This window comes from Dipteris shenzhenensis, chromosome 26, assembly GCF_047967505.1.
Source record: "Dipteris shenzhenensis isolate YYH24624 ecotype China chromosome 26, Dip_SZ_1.0, whole genome shotgun sequence".
Lineage (NCBI taxonomy): Eukaryota > Viridiplantae > Streptophyta > Polypodiopsida > Gleicheniales > Dipteridaceae > Dipteris > Dipteris shenzhenensis.
The window spans coordinates 34,226,240-34,246,008 of NC_141621.1; the positions used below are offsets into that span (position 1 = coordinate 34,226,240).

The following is a 19,769-nucleotide window of genomic DNA, read 5'->3' on the forward strand; positions in this document are numbered from 1 at the left end:
ATTTAGAAGAAGAACTTAAAGCAAATATGGAAACCTTTACTCGAACGAAAATTTAGTTCTAATGAAAATTTATATACAAAATATTAGCGAGGCATGACTAAAAAAACTACACAAAATAGGAGAAATTCAATGAGAAGGAAGGGAAACCCTCTACTTCAAAGTAGTCCCTGTGCAATAATAAGAAAGTCCTTGAATTGCAAGTGCATTAGCAAAGCATGATGAACTTAGCTACATGCTCTTGATGGATGAATCTCATCCTCTCTTAATATTCTAAGAATGGTGATTGAAAAGTCCTTTATTTTTAAATTGACAAAATCAATATATTTCTCAAGTGAAAATGTGGAGTATCCCTAAATCTAATGTTAAAGGGATAGCTTCAAAATCACATGCAAAGGGGAACTTTAACTCAAGGCATCCATTACCCATTCCTAAGTTCTCTTACCAATAAATAAGTAAGGCTCTTGAAAGAAAATGAGTAAAGGGGACCCCTTTCAATGGAAGTCCTCATTAATAACGCTCCTCTTTATGCCTGCTCTTTCCTTTTGACCCTCCTCCTTCTCCCTCTTCCACTAATTATACTTTTTTACCAAAAAACTAATGAAGCTCTTGTAGAAGAAGTTGAGTAAAAGGATTTCATTTTCATATTTTCATGTGGTGGGAACCCCTTCCCTCATAAATAAAGGGACTTCCTCATTAATCAATCTCATGTTTTCCCTCCCCTTTACTTTCCACCCCCCTCATAAATATATTTTTTGATTCCTTTCAAGTGGAGGGATGTATTTCATGTCCCCCAATGAAAAAAAAAGAAAAAATTCAATTAGTTGGGGAATTATTAGTTGTGGAGAAAAGAGGAAGGGTAAAAAGGAAGAGGGTGAGTGCTAAGGGGGAGGTGGAATAAAGGGGAGAGGGGAGGCATGCCAATCCATTAATTAATATGCTTTCCAAGTGGAAGGACTTGTTATCTTATCCTCAAGCGAGTAAAATGTCTCTTAGGGACCATTATTGATATAGTATTCTTCATACCCCCCTAATTATGTCCCCCATTGAATGAAAAATCAAATTCAATTAGTTGGGAAGTTGTGGAGAAAAGAAGAGGGGTACAAAGGAAGGGAGCAATTGCTATGGGGAGGTGGAGTACATTGAGAAGGGGAGGCATGCCAATTAAGGGAAAGAGGGAATAATGGAGGTGACATTAATAAAGGGGAGCATTAAAGAGCCATTAGGGAAGATGAAATAATGGAGGAACATTAATAAAGGGTGCAAAGCTGTGTGGCAGGGAAGGCGAGTTTCCTTCTATGGAAAGTAATCCACCATTGGATCCCAATTAAGGGGAGGCTAGCAAAGCACCTACATGTCTCTCCAATCTGCTCGCTGGTTGTTGCATGTAGACTTCCTCGTCCAGATAACCATTGAGAAATGCATTCTTGACATCGAGCTGATACACATTCCATCTGCTGAGTGTCGCTAGTGATATCAAAAACCGTATGGAATCCATATTTGCTATTGGAGCATAAGTCTCATCATAATCTTGATCATATTGCTGTGCAAATCCTTTTGCAACAACTAATCTGGCTTTGTATCTTTGAATACTGCCATCTAGATTGTACTTCACTTTGTATACCCATTTATTTGCAATGGCCTTCTTACCTGGTGGAAGGTCGCATAATTCCCAAGTATTATTCTTATACAAAGCATCCATTTCTTCATTCATAGCAATTTACCATTCTGGCTTGTCTACTGCATCTTCGAAGTACACTGGCTCTTCTGTAGCCATGATGGTAGTCATAAGAGCATAGTTGGTGGTTTCCACTCGAATTGCTTTTCCTTTTTGAGCATATTTCAATCTGGCTGCAGGTCTGCTTTCCCTAGTAGACCGTCTGAGCTGATGTGGCTCTGCTTGGGGTGTTGCTGGCAATTCTTGCTCTTCTTCATCAACCTGTTCTGTAGATGACTGTGAAGTCGATGCTTCTATCTCCTGTGTAGGTGAGGTTTTCCATTCTGATTCCTCAATCAAAGATTACATCTCTGGAGATAATGACCTTGCGGTTGATGGGATCATACAACTTGTATGCTTTCCTTTCTTCACTGTAGCCAACCAGATGCCCAATGTGTGGCTTGTGTCCAGTGAATGCTTCATAAGGAGTCATACTCTGTATTGGTTCGGTAGGAAGCCGATTAAGCAAGTAGTTTGCTGTAGCTATTGCTTCTGCCCAATACTGATTCGGAAGATGCTTTTCACTAAGCATTGCTCTAGCACTATCTGCTAAAGTCCCATTCTTCCTTTCAGCTCTTGCATTCTGCTGAGGAGTATCTGCACATGTGAATTGTCTTCGTATGCCGTGACTTCTGCAAAAGTTCATGAATGCTGAAGACATGTATTCACCTCCTCTATTTAATCTCATGACCTTGATCTTTCTGCTTGTCTGGTTTTCTACCATGGCTTTGAATTCTTGAAATCTGGAAAACACTTCAGATTTCTCTTTTAGAAAGTAGACCCAACAATATCTGCTGTAGTCATCGATGAGTGCCACGTGACACCTTTCTAACCAAGTCTCTAACCCTGAGGATAAGATGATGGCCATGTGTCATTGCTGGTGACCAAGTCCTAGGATTGAGGTAACCCTTGGGTAGCTGTGTGGACCACCACGTGGCGTGAGGATGAAAGCTTGATTTCAACAGAATCTTGAAAGATTCTGTCTGTCTATCATAGAGTCATTGGATCCTTGTAGGAAGAGGTTGTCACTGTGCATCATTGTGTGACTTGGAGAGGCCCATGAGCCTTTTCAGAAGACTGAGTCATGGAGGTGCGTCAATGGCTGGACACAATTGCTGAAGCTTGATGGACGCACTGTGGTGACGCGCTGTGGTGCAGCCTATGGTTGAAGAAGGTTGTGCAGGGCCCTTGAGCTCCCTTAGTGTTGTGAAGGGCTCTGTTGGTCGTTGGGTTTTGTTGGAGCCTTGTAAGAGCTAGGAGCTGAGGCGGCCAATCGATGGAGTCAGAAGGCTATAGCCACCTTCTTGTTGCTATCTAGTGTTATGGCCTTGGAGTCTCGTTAGCATCGAGCTAGTTGGCGAACGGCGGTCGTTGCTGGCAGATGAGTAGGAGCCCGTCATGGAGGGCCATCTCAGCCTACATAGGTCTACTAGCTGGCATTGTAGAGGCGTGTTCGCCCGTGGAGGTCGATGCTCATTTGTAGAAGCTTAGCTTGTGAGGCTTAGAGGTGGATGCTTTGTTTGTTGCTGCTTGGATAGGCATGATAGGCGGTCGATGGGAGCCTTTGCTGAGCTACAGTGCTTGGTTGTCGAGCGTTGGGCTGCTGTCATGAAGCCATTAAAGGACTGGCTCAAAGTCACCCGTATAGTGGAGAGCAGCCCTGTAGATGCGTATAAGTCCCGTGAGCCTGAGTAGTCATAGTAGTTGTAGAAGTCTCACGAAAACGAACAATCAGATCTAGATGGTCGTGATGGCTACGCTAGTGATCTATCTTTTGGATGATGAGGACAAAGCTCACTTAGCCGGCATGAGAACTTTTTGGTGAGGAAGCGGGCTTCTTGAGAATTGATCACTCATTTTTCCTGCTTGTAGAGGTCATAGGAGTCCCTTGCAGCCGAGAAGGCATTGTAGCCTCTCAAAAATAATCTCTCTATTGAAAACAAGAGCTACGAGACTTCCTATGTCTATCTTTCTCACTCAAAGATGGAAAGAAATCTCTCACACTAAAACTTCAAGAAAACTCTCTCACTTAAAGAAGATCTCTCACAAAACCTAGAAGAAAGTAATGAAGAACTCTCTCAAATGTAGACGGAAATCTCTCAAAGAACTCTCCAAGGAGATGAACGGAAATCTTCTTCCAATGGACGGAATTTTCTCTCAACGGAAGAGAATGGAACACTCAATCTCTCTCAATCTCTCAAACTCTCAATCACTCTCATAAGAAGGATGGCGCCTTAGCGGAAGGCAAAACCATGCTCTGATACCATGACAAAATATGAAGAGGGAAGAGGAGAACCGTGGAGATAAGCAGAGAGGGCACAACTAGAGAGCACACCACAACTAGATTTAGTTGAAAAAATAGAATATATACAAACCCATTTAGGGTTAGGGTTAGGAGATCTAACCCTTTCCTTTATAGCACTCTATAAGGTTAGTGCTATGTACATATGATCACATGATGGTGCTATGCACACATTTAGTTTCTGTGACCTTGAATGGTCTAGGACAGGATTATGCACAGTTCCGGACATCCATTGCCATCCGTGAAAAATTTCCTGATTTTGAGGAGTTGATTGCTCTTCTAATTTCTGAAGAGCAGAGAAATGGTGGTGCATCTTCTTCAGGAGGAACCTCAAAAGAAACTGTCTTCTACTCAATGCTGGAAGGGGTAGAGGCAGAGGTAGAGGAGGCCGATTTGGAGGCCGTGGTAGAAATCAGAATATGCAGCAAACTCAAGAAAACCAGTCCTATGCAGGAGGATGTGGTAACTCTAGAGGCAGGGGGAGCCAAAGAGGTCGTGGTGGATGGCAGAGAGGCCAAAATGCAAACAGCAATGTTGAATGCTACTACTGTGGTAAAATGGGGCATATGGCTAAAGACTGCTACAAAAAGCAGAATGACATTATGAATGGAAAATTGCAACAAGGCAATTATGCATCCTCTAGTAGACAGGGTGATGACAGAAATGAACATTTGTTTATGGTACAGCATATGACAAATTGTGTGACAAGTGCAGAAGAAAGCAATGATGTGTGGTATGTTGACTCAGGTGCATCAAACCACATGACAGGTCATGCTGAATGGATGCAGGATGCAAGGAAAATGGAAAAACCAGGATTTGCAGAGACTGGTGATGATACTGCACATCCTATTGTGCAGATTGGCAAAATTCCTTTGTCTATGCAGGATGGGAAAAAGAAATACTTGTCTGATGTATTTCATGTCCCGAAAATCACCAAGAACCTGGTTTCTGTTGGTCAAATGGTTGAGCAGGGCTTGCAGGTCAAATTCAATCCTCATGGATGTTTTGTTGAGGATATGAAAAATAATGGTCGCTTGATAGCAAAAGGAAAGAAGAAAGGCAGGATGTTTACGCTGGATGCGGACATGCCTGAATTGAGTGCAACAATGTTTGCACATGGGACCGGTGTAGTTGCAAATATTGATATCTGGCATAAACGCATTGGTCATGTTAATGTACAGCGACTTAAATCAATGCAGGCCCAAAATATTGTTGCAGGATTGCCTAAATTCAAGGTTGCAGAAATGCATAAGGTGTGTGAAGCCTGTCAATTTGGAAAACAAGCAAGGAAACCATTTCCTAAGCATGTTCAAGAGAGTAAAAAGCCATTGGAATTAATCCACTCTAATGTGTGGACTACTAAAGCTGCATCTATTGGAGGCTGTCACTATTTTGTCACATTTACATTTATTGATGACTTCAACAGAAAACTTTGGGTGTATTTTATGAAAAAGAAAAGTGAAGTGTTTGGGCACTTTAAAGCTTTTAAAGCTATGGTTGAAAAAGAAACAAGCCTGCAAATAAAATGCCTAAGGTCAGATGGAGGGGGAGAGTACCTCTCAAATGAGTTTGCAAGGTTCCTGCAGGAGCATGGCATAAAGCAGCAATATTCATGCAGTCATACCCCACAGCAAAATGGAATTGCACAAAGGAAAAACAGGCATATTGGAGAGGTATCTCGGGCCATGCTAAATGAAAAAGATCTACCAGATTATTATTGGGCTAAAGCAGTTGCTACAGCAGTTTATATAATGAACAGGACTCCCACTGCAGCAATACATGGCATGACGCCAGAGGAGATGTATACTGGTAGGAAGCCACAAACATTTCTCATTTGAAAATTTTTGGTTGCATTGCCTATGTTCATGTGCCAGATGAGTTGAGGTCCAAGTTGGATCCAAAGGCTGAGAAGTGCGTCTTTATTGGTTATTCTCTGCAGCAGAAAGGGTATAGATGCTATAACCCTTCTACACGTAAGTTCACAGTGAGCAGAGATGTTGTTTTTTATGAGATGAGCAGCTGGTATAAACCAGTTAATGTGATGATTGATGTAGATGCACAAAATGGTAATGCTGCACAAAATTCACAGTAGCAATCACAAAATATTAGTGGACCTGTAGTGTCCTCTAGCAGTGGTTCACATACTTCGCCATGGACAGGTAGATTGAGATCAGGAGAATCTCCTCAAAGCAATGCAGATAGTGGTACGCAGGTATCATGAAAAGGAAAAGAGAAGGTAGATCAGCCCATGTTTGATGTGAATGCAGGTCACTCTTATGTGGATGGTGAATCCAGTGGCTCAGAGCAGAGCATTGATGATGAGTTGGGTATTCCTTCTGATGGTCCTTGCAAACTCTTTTTGAATTAATAAAGCGTGCCCTAGAGTGAAAGCATTCCCTAAAGGGCTGATCCTTGTAAGCCCTTTCTGAATTAATAAAGACTACAATTTTCAGCTGATATCTTTCTTTGTTATTATTTCTTTTCTTTGAATTGTATTATGTTAAATAGAGAAAGACAAAATATTATTATTATTTTCATATTGCATGTAAAGAAATTGGAGATTGCAATGAAAAAGATATAGACTACAAAGAATATAAAAAAGGACACTTTATTATATTCATAGGAGCAAAATACAACATTGAGAATCTGATCGCCCAAGGCACAATTCATACAACATCTCTAGCCATCCCCAAGGTGTAGTAAATAAAACAACTCTAAGTAGCCTTGGGTTTCCTAAGGCATATGATGAACTGCATATCTTTGTCAAACACGGTGACCCTCTTCCTGTGGATGGCAGCCAGCTGGGTATCATCCATGAGGTTTGTCAAGTAGGCCTCAACTACGTGCTGCAAACCAAGAAGGGCATCTACCGAAATACGCCAAGGGGCCTCCACTATCCCTACCCTATACCACCTAGACATTGTGCTCTGGTTGAGGTCCTGTATGACCTCGTGCAGCTAGATGCCATTCTACGCAGTAGGATCCATAGCCCTCAACCTCAAGCAGCTCACTATTGTTATCACCTTTGATCACACTTGGGATATCTGTTTGGTCAAAGAACCACTTCAAAATTAAACGTGACTCCTTTGGCACATGTAAAACCAACTCACATTCTATTTCAAAATATTCCAAGCATTTTTCATTATTACCAAATCAAATTTCAAATTTTTATGGTACCTCAAATGCAGCCAGCCACCAAATCTCATGTTTTGAACGCTGAACTGCCTTGCATCATCAAGCTCAACCTGAAGGTCCAATATTCTATTCATCAATGTCAAAGTGACTCTTTCTAATTTTTGACCTTTGACAACCTCACTTTCATCAAGCTTCAGTACGATCTTTAGTTGATCATTGCATTCTTCCACAGGCATATCATAAAACTTGACCATGGCCTACAAAACTCTTCGAACATCCATCACAAAGTTGTTGACTATGAGTTCCAATTCTTTGGACTCTCCAGCCTTCCCTTTCACAGTTAGTGTACTACATACATGCTGAGGCTCACCAACTAAATCAAGTTCACCCAAATTGACAGCATCCCTTTCCTTATCAACATTGGTGGGTTTTAGAAGCGGGGTTTTAGCTTTTGTTTCTACATAAAGACATGCTTTCTTTAAGCTCTTAAATATGAGATGATATGCCCTGGTACTTATCCCTGTAGTGTCACACACTCCCTGTGCATTAGTTGCATTGAATTGCTCCACAACTTTGCTCATGGAATCAAATGTTATCTCTGAAAAGTACAACACATAGAACATAGATCAAATACATTCAAATTTGCAATTGCTCTACAAGATTTAAGTCTTACAAAATACCACATGTGCCCAAGTGGGATTGTCTCACTTTATCCACCCTCAAACACTTTTGCTTACGCAAGTCCAACGCATTCCTAAACTCGAAATTTGCTTGCTTCCATTCATCCTTGTGAGCCCATGGTGAGCATGATGAACCGTTCTTTACCACATCCTGAATCACTTCTTTTTCAATGCTGCATAACTTGGCATATCTTTTTAAGTATCAATGTGTTGTCAAATGAATGCTTATCAAAACCTAAAGGAAACTCAACATGAAAGATATGGAGTACATAGTTTTTTCAATTTTGGTAGATGTTGGTGTTCCTTAAACTTTATAGTGCAAAGTTGATGTATACTAGTTAGCACCACCTTTGCCCTTGCCATCCATAACTATTCACTTTTGAATAGAACATGGAGGCTTGGGAATCCACATTGTTTGGATTCTTTCCCTCACTCCCTCTTGAGTCCCTCTTCCCTCATTACTTCCTCTCCTCGGGATCTAGTCTTTTGGAGAAGCTTCCTAACCTTCTTTGTTTTGCTACCTGAGGTAGTAGAGGCCCTTTGTTTACACCTCAAACTATTGGATGCCATCTGGTTGAAAGATGTTTGTAATTCAAGTAACATCAGACCTAGAAAAAATTAAGGAAAGTAGAAACAAAGCATAAAACCAAGGGCATTTGCATGAAAGCTATACTTCCATATGAAAATCTCTATACTTGCATGAAATTTGTATGAAAACCTTAACTCATGTACATGTATGAATTTTACGGGTAGATTCAAGCATTCACCATGCCATAATCTGCCTTCAAAAGGATTTGTCCAACATTCACGAGTCAATATAAGCATCAAAATTTTTTTAACATCATCCAAAATAGCATCGATAAGAGCATGGGAAAAGTGAATATTGACGCTTGTACACACATTAATCTCGACACTACTTTTCTTGGATCTGTATTGATGCATTTTTATAACGATGTGCTTGTTTTGATCCAAAAGAGTCGATTTCAATCAAAATGAGCATTGAAAACTGGTCATGTGGGCCCAAGTGATGGAGCCTTAGACCATGGCCACCCATGGTGCATTGAATGCACGTGGGCCGTGGGCTAGACATGGGTGGGCAATCTCTTTTTTCTTTCCCACTAAAGATTCTGACTTCTATTACCATAAAAAACATTACAACTTCAAGGCCAACTACAAGGGGCAATCACACCCATGGCCCACGCTATGACAATAAAACTCAACATGTGGCCAAGACCTAGCCCACATTGTATGCAGCAGCACTCTTAATAGAGTCCTTCCTACACCAGATCAAACAGAATTCCAGCAAGTATCTCTTTAGCACACCCAACAAAACAGGGCCCAAACTACCAACAGCAGCTCCATCCTGGAACACCACCCGGTAAAGTGCCGAGGTTCCAGCTAGGCTGCTCTTTTGGGGTGGGTGGGCAATCCTACCCATCGATGATCCTTGGGAAGTGGCCATGGTGTAAATTGCCCCTCCATGATCCTTATGGAGTCTTTTTTTTTTTAATACACACCCACCCCATACTCACACACCCGTGGTCCTATTGAGGGGGGGGCACCCCGCCCTAGACCGGTGGGCAATGGGTTCACAACTGTGGCACTCACACACCACACACACACACCCAACCAGAAGCTAGGACTCGATGCCTGAGCCACTAAGACGTGAACCCAACACGTGAAGGTCGGTACTCCATGATCGTCTTAATTTGTAAACACCCTTAAACTCTAGAGAGTAAATGTCACCCAAGTCATGAGTTTTGAACACTCCATTAAACATAGGCCTAGAAAGGTGGCAAAGCGAAAAGGGACAAGGACACGTTCGGCTCACACATAAGTACAGCATCATAACTGAATAGGACGGCGAGCCTGAGGCTTGATCTAATCTTTAGTTTTTTTGACGGAGATGCAGAATTAAAAGATGCTCAGCTAATCTTAGGCAAGCTGTGGATCAAGGAGAGCATGGAGGAAAGGTAGAGAGAAGAAGAGGAGAAGGAGAAATTTGGGAGTTTGGAAGTTGGAGGATTGCGAGTGCAAGACGACAGATTTGGGCGGTGCAGAGGCACAAATCATGTGGGAGAGCAAGAATAAAAGGAGAGAGATGGAGAAGAGGAGGTGAAGCAGAGGCGGAAATCATGTGGGAGAGCAAGACTAGAAGGAGAGAGGTGGAGGCGACGAGGTGAAAACAGGTGGTGGTGCAAAGAGACGGGACAATGCTATGGTTGGAGCAGAGATTGATCATTGGCAGAGATGAAGGGAGCCTTTGGAGGTAAGGAATCGATTGTGTTCATGGAGATGCACGCTCACCAGCGATTGCACAGTAATTTAGATACGAAAAAAGAAGTGCGAGTTGACCGCTGACGACCGCCAACCTCCGGAGTCCGGGGCAGAACGTTGTGGCTACATGTGTGTGTGTGTTTTCTCCTCTTTTTCCTCTTGCAGACTGTGTGCGCACTAGGTAGCACACTTTGACCGGTTGCATTGACGCCCGGTCCCCTGCACAGCGGCAGCACGGTGAGGACGATGGAAAAAAGCTTACGATTTAGTTGTCTCGATGTGTCATGTGGGTTTCCTTGCTGTCGACTCTCGAGGCAGCTCCGGCCTTTCCTTGATCTTTATTGTAGTTGCAGTCCATGGTGTTATGTGGGATCTTGTTGGGTGGCAAGAAACTCGAGGGAGGTTGCATGGCGATGAGCAAGACAGCTTTGATGTTGTGGGTGGAGTACGACGGCGAGGTGAGGCTATTCAATCGAATAGACGGGAGGGTGGATGTGGGATGTGAAATGGGCAACGTGGGTTGGGGAGATCTAATGCAAATATGACAAAGTTCTTGACGAAAACAATGCGAGCAAGACAGAGATTCTCAGTGGGAGCTTTGGAGCGAAGATTTTGAGGCGAGCTATGGTGTCTAAACTGGGTAGCAGGGACATTTGGGAGGGTGGTTACCAACAGAAAAACAAAGTGAAAAGGATGCTTCCCAAGAGAAACAAAGTAGGATGATTAGTTGATTAGTTGATATATCATTAGTAAGAAGTATGCTTGGAAAGATGATAATCATTGTTTGTAAAATCATTTGTGTTTGGAAAGGAGAGAGGAGAGGAATTGAGTTGATTTATAGCAACCCATCTTGCCATGCGAGACTGAGTGTGTGCTGAATGGTTTTGGTGAATTCTTCTTGTTGAATTCACCAATGATCAATGACAAATGGTTTGTGTGCTGATTCTTGGTTTAATTCCTGCAATGGTTCCATGATTCTTCTTGCTGAATATATATAATTCACCAATGATCAATGGCAATGGTGTTGTGATGATTCTTGTTTAATTCAACAATGATGAATCATGATTGACAATTACACGAAGGTTTTTGGAGCATTTCCTGCCACTCTGCCACCGCTTGGGGATCCCTCACCGAGAATCATGCGAGTAAGACCAATCTGTTTGCTGCCAATTTCCTGAGATGCCTTTGGATTTGATGGAAACCTCGTCCTCGTCTGGAATCTGGATTTGATGGAAAATTCGTCCTCCTCCTCTGCCATTCTCTCATGCACAAAACAAATCATCTAAACTCCATACACAGATATCTCCATAGCCACCCCTGTCCTTCCCCTTGCCCACCCACAAATCCTTCCCCGCTCTCCCTTCAAACAAGCTTTTGGCATCATTTCTTAGATCTCACTCTTCTCTCTCTCTCTCTCTCTCTCTCTCTCTCTCTCTCTTCCCATCCCTTACGTGTGTTTGATCGTACCTCGCCTCCCCCATTCCTCTTGCTTCGTTCTTGCACCAGATCCTCGAACAGCTTTGGATCAGACCAGCCCACGTACGAGACCCACCCTTCACATCAGGGCGTTTGTTTGATTGTGCATGCTGACCGTTACATGCACAAGGAAACTTGTAATGTTTTCAAGACGCCGCATTTTTTGCTCTCGCGTGACAAGTGCGATACCGAGCAAGGTTTCAGAGCGTGGGGCGGACAATTCTAACGAGCGGATATGTGGCCAGAGGGGTCCTAAATATTGCGTATATTACCCGTTCTAACTGCTTTTTACGTATGCTTAGCAATGTTCAAGCTTCGCTGTCTTGTACTGATTCGTATTTCCTCGCAACCATGCTTTTTGCAGTTGTTCCTGTGGAGTCTTGCGCACACATGGATGAGAAACCAGATGGGAGGAAGAAGTGATTGAATGGGATGCGGTGATGGGTGATTTTTGAATCATACATAGAAACTTGAGCAGTAATTGGGTGCAACAAAATGACGTACAATTTAGTGAAGATTGCTAGGGCGCCGGTGACGGTGTGCCTGCAATGTCCGCTGTGCTGTAATTTGGTCCATGAGGCCACCACAATTTCCGAATGCCTTCACACCTGTAAGTGTTGCCGCTTTCTAATGTGCAATCCAAAATTTTAATATTTTTGGTAAAAACATTATTATTTGTAAGGAAACTGGAGGGTGAACTGCTTTAAAAATACCTCAATCCCGATGATGAAATCGAATTTTCTGCAATGTGGCCGGGCATGTGAATTTCATTTTCTCACGATGCAACATTTGTTGAAAGTTTATTTAAAGAGGAGAGTGTTGATGTTGAATGCATGAAACGAAGCACTTTGAAGAAAGGATGGGTACACATTCCAGATTATGTGGCTTTAAGAGATAATGTTTGTCTATTATGCCCTAGCCAGCCAAGATGAGAGAAGGTAGGAACTTAGTTCATCTAGCCTACAAATCCAACCATAGGACACTCTCATATGAGGCTGTGATATGTTGATTACGATGCAATTAGCTGAGGGATTTCAGAATCTTCAAATCGCCGTGGAAGTCTGAAAAGGGATTGATGTGCTAATGAATTCAAGTGGCGGTATCAAGCATGCAGGAGTAGAGACAGATTTACACAGCACCAGGGTTGAAGGAGAGCTTGCCAACCTGCTCTAGAAAAAGATTGCCCAAAAAACCTGGAGCAAGTGTGACCTGGGACTTTCAAAGGGAACTCAGCGGCTACTTGCCCAACCAGAAACAGCAGGCTGACTAGCTGAAGATTAACCATAACTGCCCAGTTGGCCAGAATCAACACTTGTGAGGACAGGGTGGCCCATTTCAGAGATGGCCATGCAGCCGGCTGAACAACTTCTGCTTGCGAGGCAGACCAGATTAAGCTGCTCTGTTGCTAGTCACATGTCTTTCATGACTGAAACTAATCATAAAAATCCTGGGGTCAATTTCAAATGGCTAAGGCAGATATTTCCTTGAAGTTATCCCAGACTCAAAACGGTTGCGGTACCATTGTATGAGTATGTGAATATCTTTCCTTCTTCCTGTGGCTACCTCAGGCTACAGCTTACTTGAGTATAGTACGCACAAACTATGGACAAACCCTCGACAGAGATCAGAATGGGTACCCTAAGCTGCAGGCTCCCACCCACATCCGCCGATATTCACTTTATTACTGAGCCACTAGCACAGAGCAACGTCAAACTGTAGGGAAATACTTGGACCCTCAGGTTTCTCTTGCTCCCACTTTGCCTGCCCTTCACCCGTCTGCTCTTCGGGCCTCAATTGAATTGCTGATATGTCGATTCTCCAACTCTTGCTCAAGCCATGCTCTCGTGACTTGGATCTTCCTTCACTGCTCGTGGTATCGATTTAAGGAGTGTTGCCCTTCCATCATGGTACTGGCAGCTTCTTGCATTCGACTAGTAAGTTGAAGATTTGTGGATTGAGGCTGCTCACAAACATAGTCCTATTTTCTCTCAATTGGTAGCTGTTGCTGCAATCTCTGTAGATAAGGCGCCTGTATTATGTTAGTGGTTAGTGTTTCCATATTGCAAGGTACTCCATACTCCTTAATCATGTCAATCTTCTTTTGATCTGCTTTGTATCCCTCTTTGGTGGTGAATATGTCATGATGATCATCGAGATTGATGCAACGATTGCGGCCAAGCTAATGCTTTCCTTGCAAGATGATAGTGTGAGTTCTCAATGGTACGTCCTCTCCTGCAGGTGTGAGGGAACCATCACAGCTATTGATAGGATTATAAATTGAGGACTCTTGTAGGAAAAACTTTGGCTTCAGTTAAATTAACAACTGGCTATTGATAGGATTATAAATCGAGGACTCTTGTAGGAAGAACTTTGGCTTCAGTTAAATGTGTTCTTGCTACATCAAGTTTCCAGCCTGTGTCTGAGATTGGCCAGTAGGTGCTCTGATTTTCATCTCATCGCGGACGTTTGCACGAGATCCAGGACACCTTTCAGAAAAATGTATAAAGTTTGGAGATGTTTCTTGGCAATTCAAATAAGCCTTTTGCAGGTCAGCAAAGTGTTGATGTGATGTGGCATTCCACCATGTGGCTTCCACCTTTGCTGTCCATCAATTACACAAGAAGATTGTAGATTTTCTGCACCCTGAAGGCATTCTCTGAAAAACCAATGTGGGAAGGACTCTTATATGAAATTCACTATTCATGCAATATATGCTAGAAGCTCTTGTTGGCGTGATAGAGGAGCAGTGATACTTCTTTCAGATTTGGTTGAGGAAGTCTAGAGCAGTCACGTGATAATGGGTGCATTCTAATGGGCACATGGGAAGGGGAAAGGAACCCCAGGATGAGAATGGGAGTGATGGGGAATATGAAAATATTCTAGGCAGCATGTCAGGATGGGACAGTTTCCTTCTTTTTACATCATTGTATGACTATGGCCAACATGGCTTCCAGGCTTGCCGCTTTTGTTTTGTTTTTCCTAGGTTATGCTTTTCAGATATTTTAATTTTAAGTTTATGCTAGAAAGATTTGGCATCACAAGGTTGGTTTCAAAGTGGTCAGGGATCTTGGAGATTATATTATGCCTCGTAAAATTTGTTATCGAGCACGATCTTTGCTTCTGCAGTTTGCAGGGACTGCATATATCAACGGCTAGGTGATGGTGAGAGTGACTGCTGCCCCATCTGTAACGTCAATCTCGGATGTTCACCTTTGGAGAAATTGAGGTATGGGTTGCTATCAATGTTGTATTTAATTGTATAAAGCTTTCTCCCTGGCAAGTTAGGAAAATTTTGAGACCTGGAGGCAGATCTGGTGAAGCTATCTGACAAGCCTGTTCATTGCTACAATAAGCTAGAATGTTAATGCTGCAACAAATTTCATTCTGAACTTTTGGAATCTTCCCCCCCCCAGAACTCGTGTTCAAAGTTTCAGGGCTGATCTGGAATACCATGTGACTGATTTGAATGATGCAGGGCTGATCATCAACTAGATGACGTGCGTGCCAAAATTTTCCCCATTAAGCCGAGAAAGAGGAAGCTGATTGATAATAATGTTGATTGTGATGCGCCTGAACCTGTCAGAAGAAAAGAACGGTCCCTTTCCTCTCTTGGTATTGGTTTAGCCCCACCATTGACTAATCCAGGGTATGTAAGTCGGAAGACAAAGCCCGTGTCTAGACGATCAATGACAATCAGAGATACAAGTGCAGAAAATGATTTTGAAGAAATGAACATAGATAAGGTGAACTTGAAAATTTTCGGTACCGAAAGGGATGGCTCAGAGAATGAAGACACGAAAGGTGATTTGCAAGAAGAATATAGTTCCGATGGTAAGATTGGAACTGTTTCAGAGGTAAAACAAGAACTTTTGTCTGCTAAAAGAGAGATTGTTTCAGATGAAGAGAGAGAAACAATTGAAACAGCTGCTCTACAGCAGCTACATAAGGTAGGTCAGGTCGGAGCATACAAGAGAGGAATGCCTCCCCATGTTGCACAAGGACATGCAAGTGTTCCAGGTATTCCTTCCAGTGGTGAAGATTCATTTTCTAAGCTTGGGATGTATCTCACCAAAAGATCAAAGATTTCAGCTACTGGTTTTCCCCCTACTCAAGGACGTGAGCAGACTGAGAAACTCCATGTTAAGCATGGTAAGGAAGAGCCCTATATCATTGATCACCAGAATCTGCCAGCTGCATTTCCAGTGGTAAGGCAAAGAACAGGAAAAGGTTTGAAAAGACGATCTGCACTTGCACAGCTTGCAGACCTTGCAGTTTGTCAAGAAGTTGAAAGCACTGAACCTCTGAAGCCACGTGGTCCCAGAGCTCGCCGAGGGAGAGGAAAAAGTGAGAATTCAAAGGCTCCTGTTGGTGGGGATTACTTGAACTCGCATTCAGTGGAAAGGATTTCAAGTGCAGCTTCTCAGCCACCGCCCAATTGTTCACCTTTAGGGAAGTCTCCAGCATTAGACAAGCTTCCTATAGTCAGAAACATGGGTTCACGCAGAAGGATGCCTGCAAAGATAGCATCTAACACAACAAAGAAAAATAAAAGGAATGCAGGTCTTTGGTTTGCCCTTCAAGCTGCTGATAATCAGTAAAGACCCAACTCCCACTCCTTTTTTTTATTTTGGAGAATGAAAATCCAATTTAAATCTGTGAGCTGTAAATCTGAGACCTGCTATCACTATATCTCAAAATACAAGAAATGTTCAATTAATGGTTGTTTTACTTATTTGCTATGGGAAGAATGGTGGTGATCTTGTCTTCACTAGCACATAATATACAAGTTTGCATTGAACGTTTTGGGGAAACTAAGTCAGGTATCCTTGCTACAGGATGGTGGATAATGCTCTTCCTCAAATATCGACTCGTTACCTTTGCATCAAGTGAGGCTTCTTGCTGATTGCACCTATTTTTTTCCCGATTTCCATTTCCTGCTGCAAATTGTGAATTTATGAGCTATTATAAGGGATGCACAAAATTCACTTTTTGGCATAGTTAAAAATATGCTCATCTTTGAGGTTATCACCTTAGCTTTATAATTGGGGATGATTTTTTCTTCGAGGATAATGAGCATTTTACTTTTTTGCAGGGATGGGAAGCTGCCTGTTTCTATTGTGAAGAAGTATCTTGTGAAAAAACTTGACCTTAAAAGTGAAAGTGAGGTGAGATCACTTTATCTGATATGGTTAAATACAAGAGTCTAGATCTTTTTATTTGGGAGCAGTACATTGTTTTGACTGGTGAATCCGTTCTCTGCGTGAACATTAGGTTGGTCCCATTAAGTGCTAACTTGCTTTCCGATAGAATGTTCACATATGTGTTCTTATGGGGGACATTCAACGGATTTCATCTAAGTGTACTAAAAGTCATGTTTGATGCCAAAAGAAGTCTAAAGCTTTTTTTTTTTTTTCTAAATTGGTCAGGTGGAGATCACTTGCAGAGGTCAGCCAGTTGTTCCAAATTTACCTCTGGAAAGTGTTCAGGGAATTTGGTTTGCTACCATGCCCTCTTCAAATTTGCTGCCTTCTTTGAGGGAATTGAATGCTGCTTCGTATGATAGCAGAAAATGGACCCAAGTCAAGGGCACTTCTGCAAAAGATTACATGATGGTGCTGACATATGGACAGCATAGAAGATCAATAATTGGCCATTAGAGCTGTGCTATTTCGGGACCTATGATTCTTTATCTGAGCTGTTTCCTTTGTGCAAAAAGAATTGGTTAACCTTAGCAAAGGAAAGGCAAATTATTGAGGCTGACCTTCAGAAGAAAACTTTTGATGCTGATTAGCACGAACAAGATTCCAAATGCATTTTATTTTCTGAACCTTGAAGGTCATTATTAACATTTTGTGTTGCTGCAGAGGCCTGCAACACAATTGCAGTGCCAAGGAAGGGGGAGGTGCAAACTTAAGATTGCTGTAGTCTTAAGTGTTCTGTCAAAATTTTGTTGTTTTGCAAATGCCTGTTATTTTTCTTCCTGCAACTGGTCAAGGTACATCAGTCGTACATGCCTATTATTCAGACTCATGTTGATATTCCATTGACAATCCGTGTTTTATGTTTTATTTTCACATACCTTGTAATCTGTACGTTTTTAGATCTCTCTCAAATTTAATATAGTAAAAGCATTTTCCTGTATATGACAGGCATAGCTAGTAGCCATAGTTATGCATTCGAGCATTGGTGATGTTCCACTTCTAGCTCCACAGAGGTAATTCAATGATGCTGATGTGCCTGCAGTCTGCACGCAGGCCCAAAGAAGAGGGGGCTCTGCTCTTTATATGTGGTGGCACCTTATCATGGATGTGATGCACAACCTTGGTCCACATGATGCCCTTGTGGAGTGATGGACCATGCAATTGTATGTACTACCCTTTCAACATGCAATTCTTTGGCAAGTTCTTTCAAGAGAGCACTGGTTTGGGATAGAAGAAGGTGCTTTTATTTCCAAATAGAAAGTTAATGTCCAGGCATGCATGGTTCCTATATTTTGACCAGGCTTTAATTGGGCAACAAGATCAGCTAGTGTGAGTTCATATGATGGCCAAGAACTCCAATACAATGATGTAGCTAACATTTTTGTTTTGTTTTGAGAGCCAGCTTTGCTGTGTAGGCACTTAACCCACCAAACATCTCATGGCGAACTCTTTCCCCCCATTCAGGTTGTGCAACTAGGTAGGTACCCAGCATTGACACAGTTTTCAAAGAGCTCAAGATCATCAAGGAACTAGCTAAGAGGGGGGCTCTCAACTAGTGTGCCAACAATTTTAGGGGGACTAGAATGTTGGTTGTAAATTATATTAGTCACACCACAAGAAAGCTACATTGTTAGGGCAAATCGCTCCACACTCTTGAAACAAATCACCTTCCATGCCGGCCTTGCCAAAGAATAATCAAAGAGTATGTCGCCTACTATGAAGAGACAAGTACTTTCCCCAGTCGTAATCATTTTGTGGTTTCAACTAAGCTGGTCTCCACTATGTGGGTGAGAAAGGTATGAACGAATCTCTTTAATCTTAATTTGCTATTGTAAGAATTCTTTATCAAAAAGTGGTCAGCATATTTGACCCTATGTGATTGAATCATTATGAGTCTCCACGTAGACCCAAGAAGTAAGAGCAATGGAATCCCATTGGTATTCCCAATGGCCTAAAGGGTACTCCTCTCTACACCCACTCTCCTTTAGCATCCTTGGGAATTGGCCCTTTGCTTCATTGTGAGGAGTGAGAGTAGGTCGGGAACAAATTGTTAGTAGAGTCCATTATCAAGTTGTATCCCTCATACCTATCCTTTCTCTATTTTATCTTGGATGAGCCACCCCAAGGCATCGGGAACTATAGCAAATGAGACGATATAGAGGATACTCTTGCCTATTAGACCCCAAGGGTTGGGAGTTCATATTGTTTACTTCTATTTTTACTCTTCCAATATGAAGTTGTATCTATACAAAGCATCAAATCCTTATGCGCACCCCATGTCCTATAAAAATAGAGTGATTTATGGTAGGCCTTGTCAAAGTCAACCTTCATAAAGCAAATGTCATGGTTTAAACACTTCCTTAGCTAGAGGCATTCCCATAACATTATGATAGCCTCCAAGGTATTCTTGCCTTTGATAAAGCCCTTTCGTTCCTCCCTATGATAGCCTCCAAGGTATTCCTGCCTTTGATAAAGCCCTTTCGTTCCTCCCTTACCTAATGTTGCATCTTTGTTTTGAGCCAAGGCATTGGCAATGGTTTTATAACTTGTGTGGGGAACCAATTAGTCAGGGATTCTTTAGGGTCCTTTGGGTATAAGCTTCATCATCCCATTGTCTATCCTTGGGTCAACAGCCCCTTTGCCTACTAGATCCTCTTAGAGCTCCTTCAGCTTAGGCCCAATTGTTTTCTAAAACAGATGTAGAACTCTACATATGTTTTCCTCCTAGACCTCCTTCGGCTTAGGCCCAATTGTTTTCCAAAACAGATGTAGAACTCTACATCTGTTTTCCTCCTAGAGCTCTTTCAGCTTATGCCCAATTGTTTTCCAAAACAAATGTAGAACTCTACTTGTAACCTATCTCCCTTGAGTGTCGTCCTTTCACCATGTTGAAAGCTACTTCCTTAAGTTTCTTTCCGTAAATGCGGAATCAAATCATGACGCCACCTTGGGCCTAATTGTACTACAGTTTTCTCTTGCACACA

At 42.2% G+C, this 19,769-nt stretch overlaps 1 protein-coding gene across 6 annotated transcripts; it reads left to right on the top strand.

Moving 5' to 3' along the window:
• The first annotated feature begins 9,718 nt into the window (after positions 1-9,718).
• On the top strand, positions 9,719-17,851 carry LOC147884991 (E3 ubiquitin protein ligase DRIP2-like). Of its 6 annotated transcripts, none has more exons than XR_015543577.1 (8): positions 9,719-10,100; positions 11,949-12,194; positions 14,711-14,810; positions 15,060-16,178; positions 16,420-16,470; positions 16,677-16,749; positions 17,011-17,579; positions 17,734-17,851. XR_015543577.1 is itself a non-coding variant. In XM_087397914.1 (6 exons), exons 1-6 carry the CDS (start codon positions 12,080-12,082, stop codon positions 17,239-17,241), a joined length of 1,689 nt encoding a protein of 562 aa, XP_087254040.1. In that variant the 5' UTR covers positions 11,854-12,079; the 3' UTR covers positions 17,242-17,619. The 6 variants fall into 6 exon arrangements, 1 of the variants encoding a protein (XP_087254040.1); XR_015543580.1 differs by lacking the exon at positions 9,719-10,100 and adding an exon at positions 10,294-10,345; XR_015543578.1 differs by lacking the exon at positions 9,719-10,100 and adding an exon at positions 10,924-11,253.
• The last annotated feature ends 1,918 nt before the right edge of the window (positions 17,852-19,769 follow it).

What these genes read in the sequence shown, in the direction of transcription:
- LOC147884991 (XM_087397914.1), top strand. Translation starts at nt 12,080, where the DNA reads ATGACGTACAATTTAGTGAAGATTGCTAGGGCGCCGGTGACGGTGTGC. An exon ending in CTTCAAGCTGCTGATAATCA is followed by an intron (nt 16,179 to 16,419) that starts GTAAAGACCCAA and finishes TCCTTGCTACAG; the next exon opens with GATGGTGGATAATGCTCTTC. An exon ending in ACCTTAAAAGTGAAAGTGAG is followed by an intron (nt 16,750 to 17,010) that starts GTGAGATCACTT and finishes TAAATTGGTCAG; the next exon opens with GTGGAGATCACTTGCAGAGG.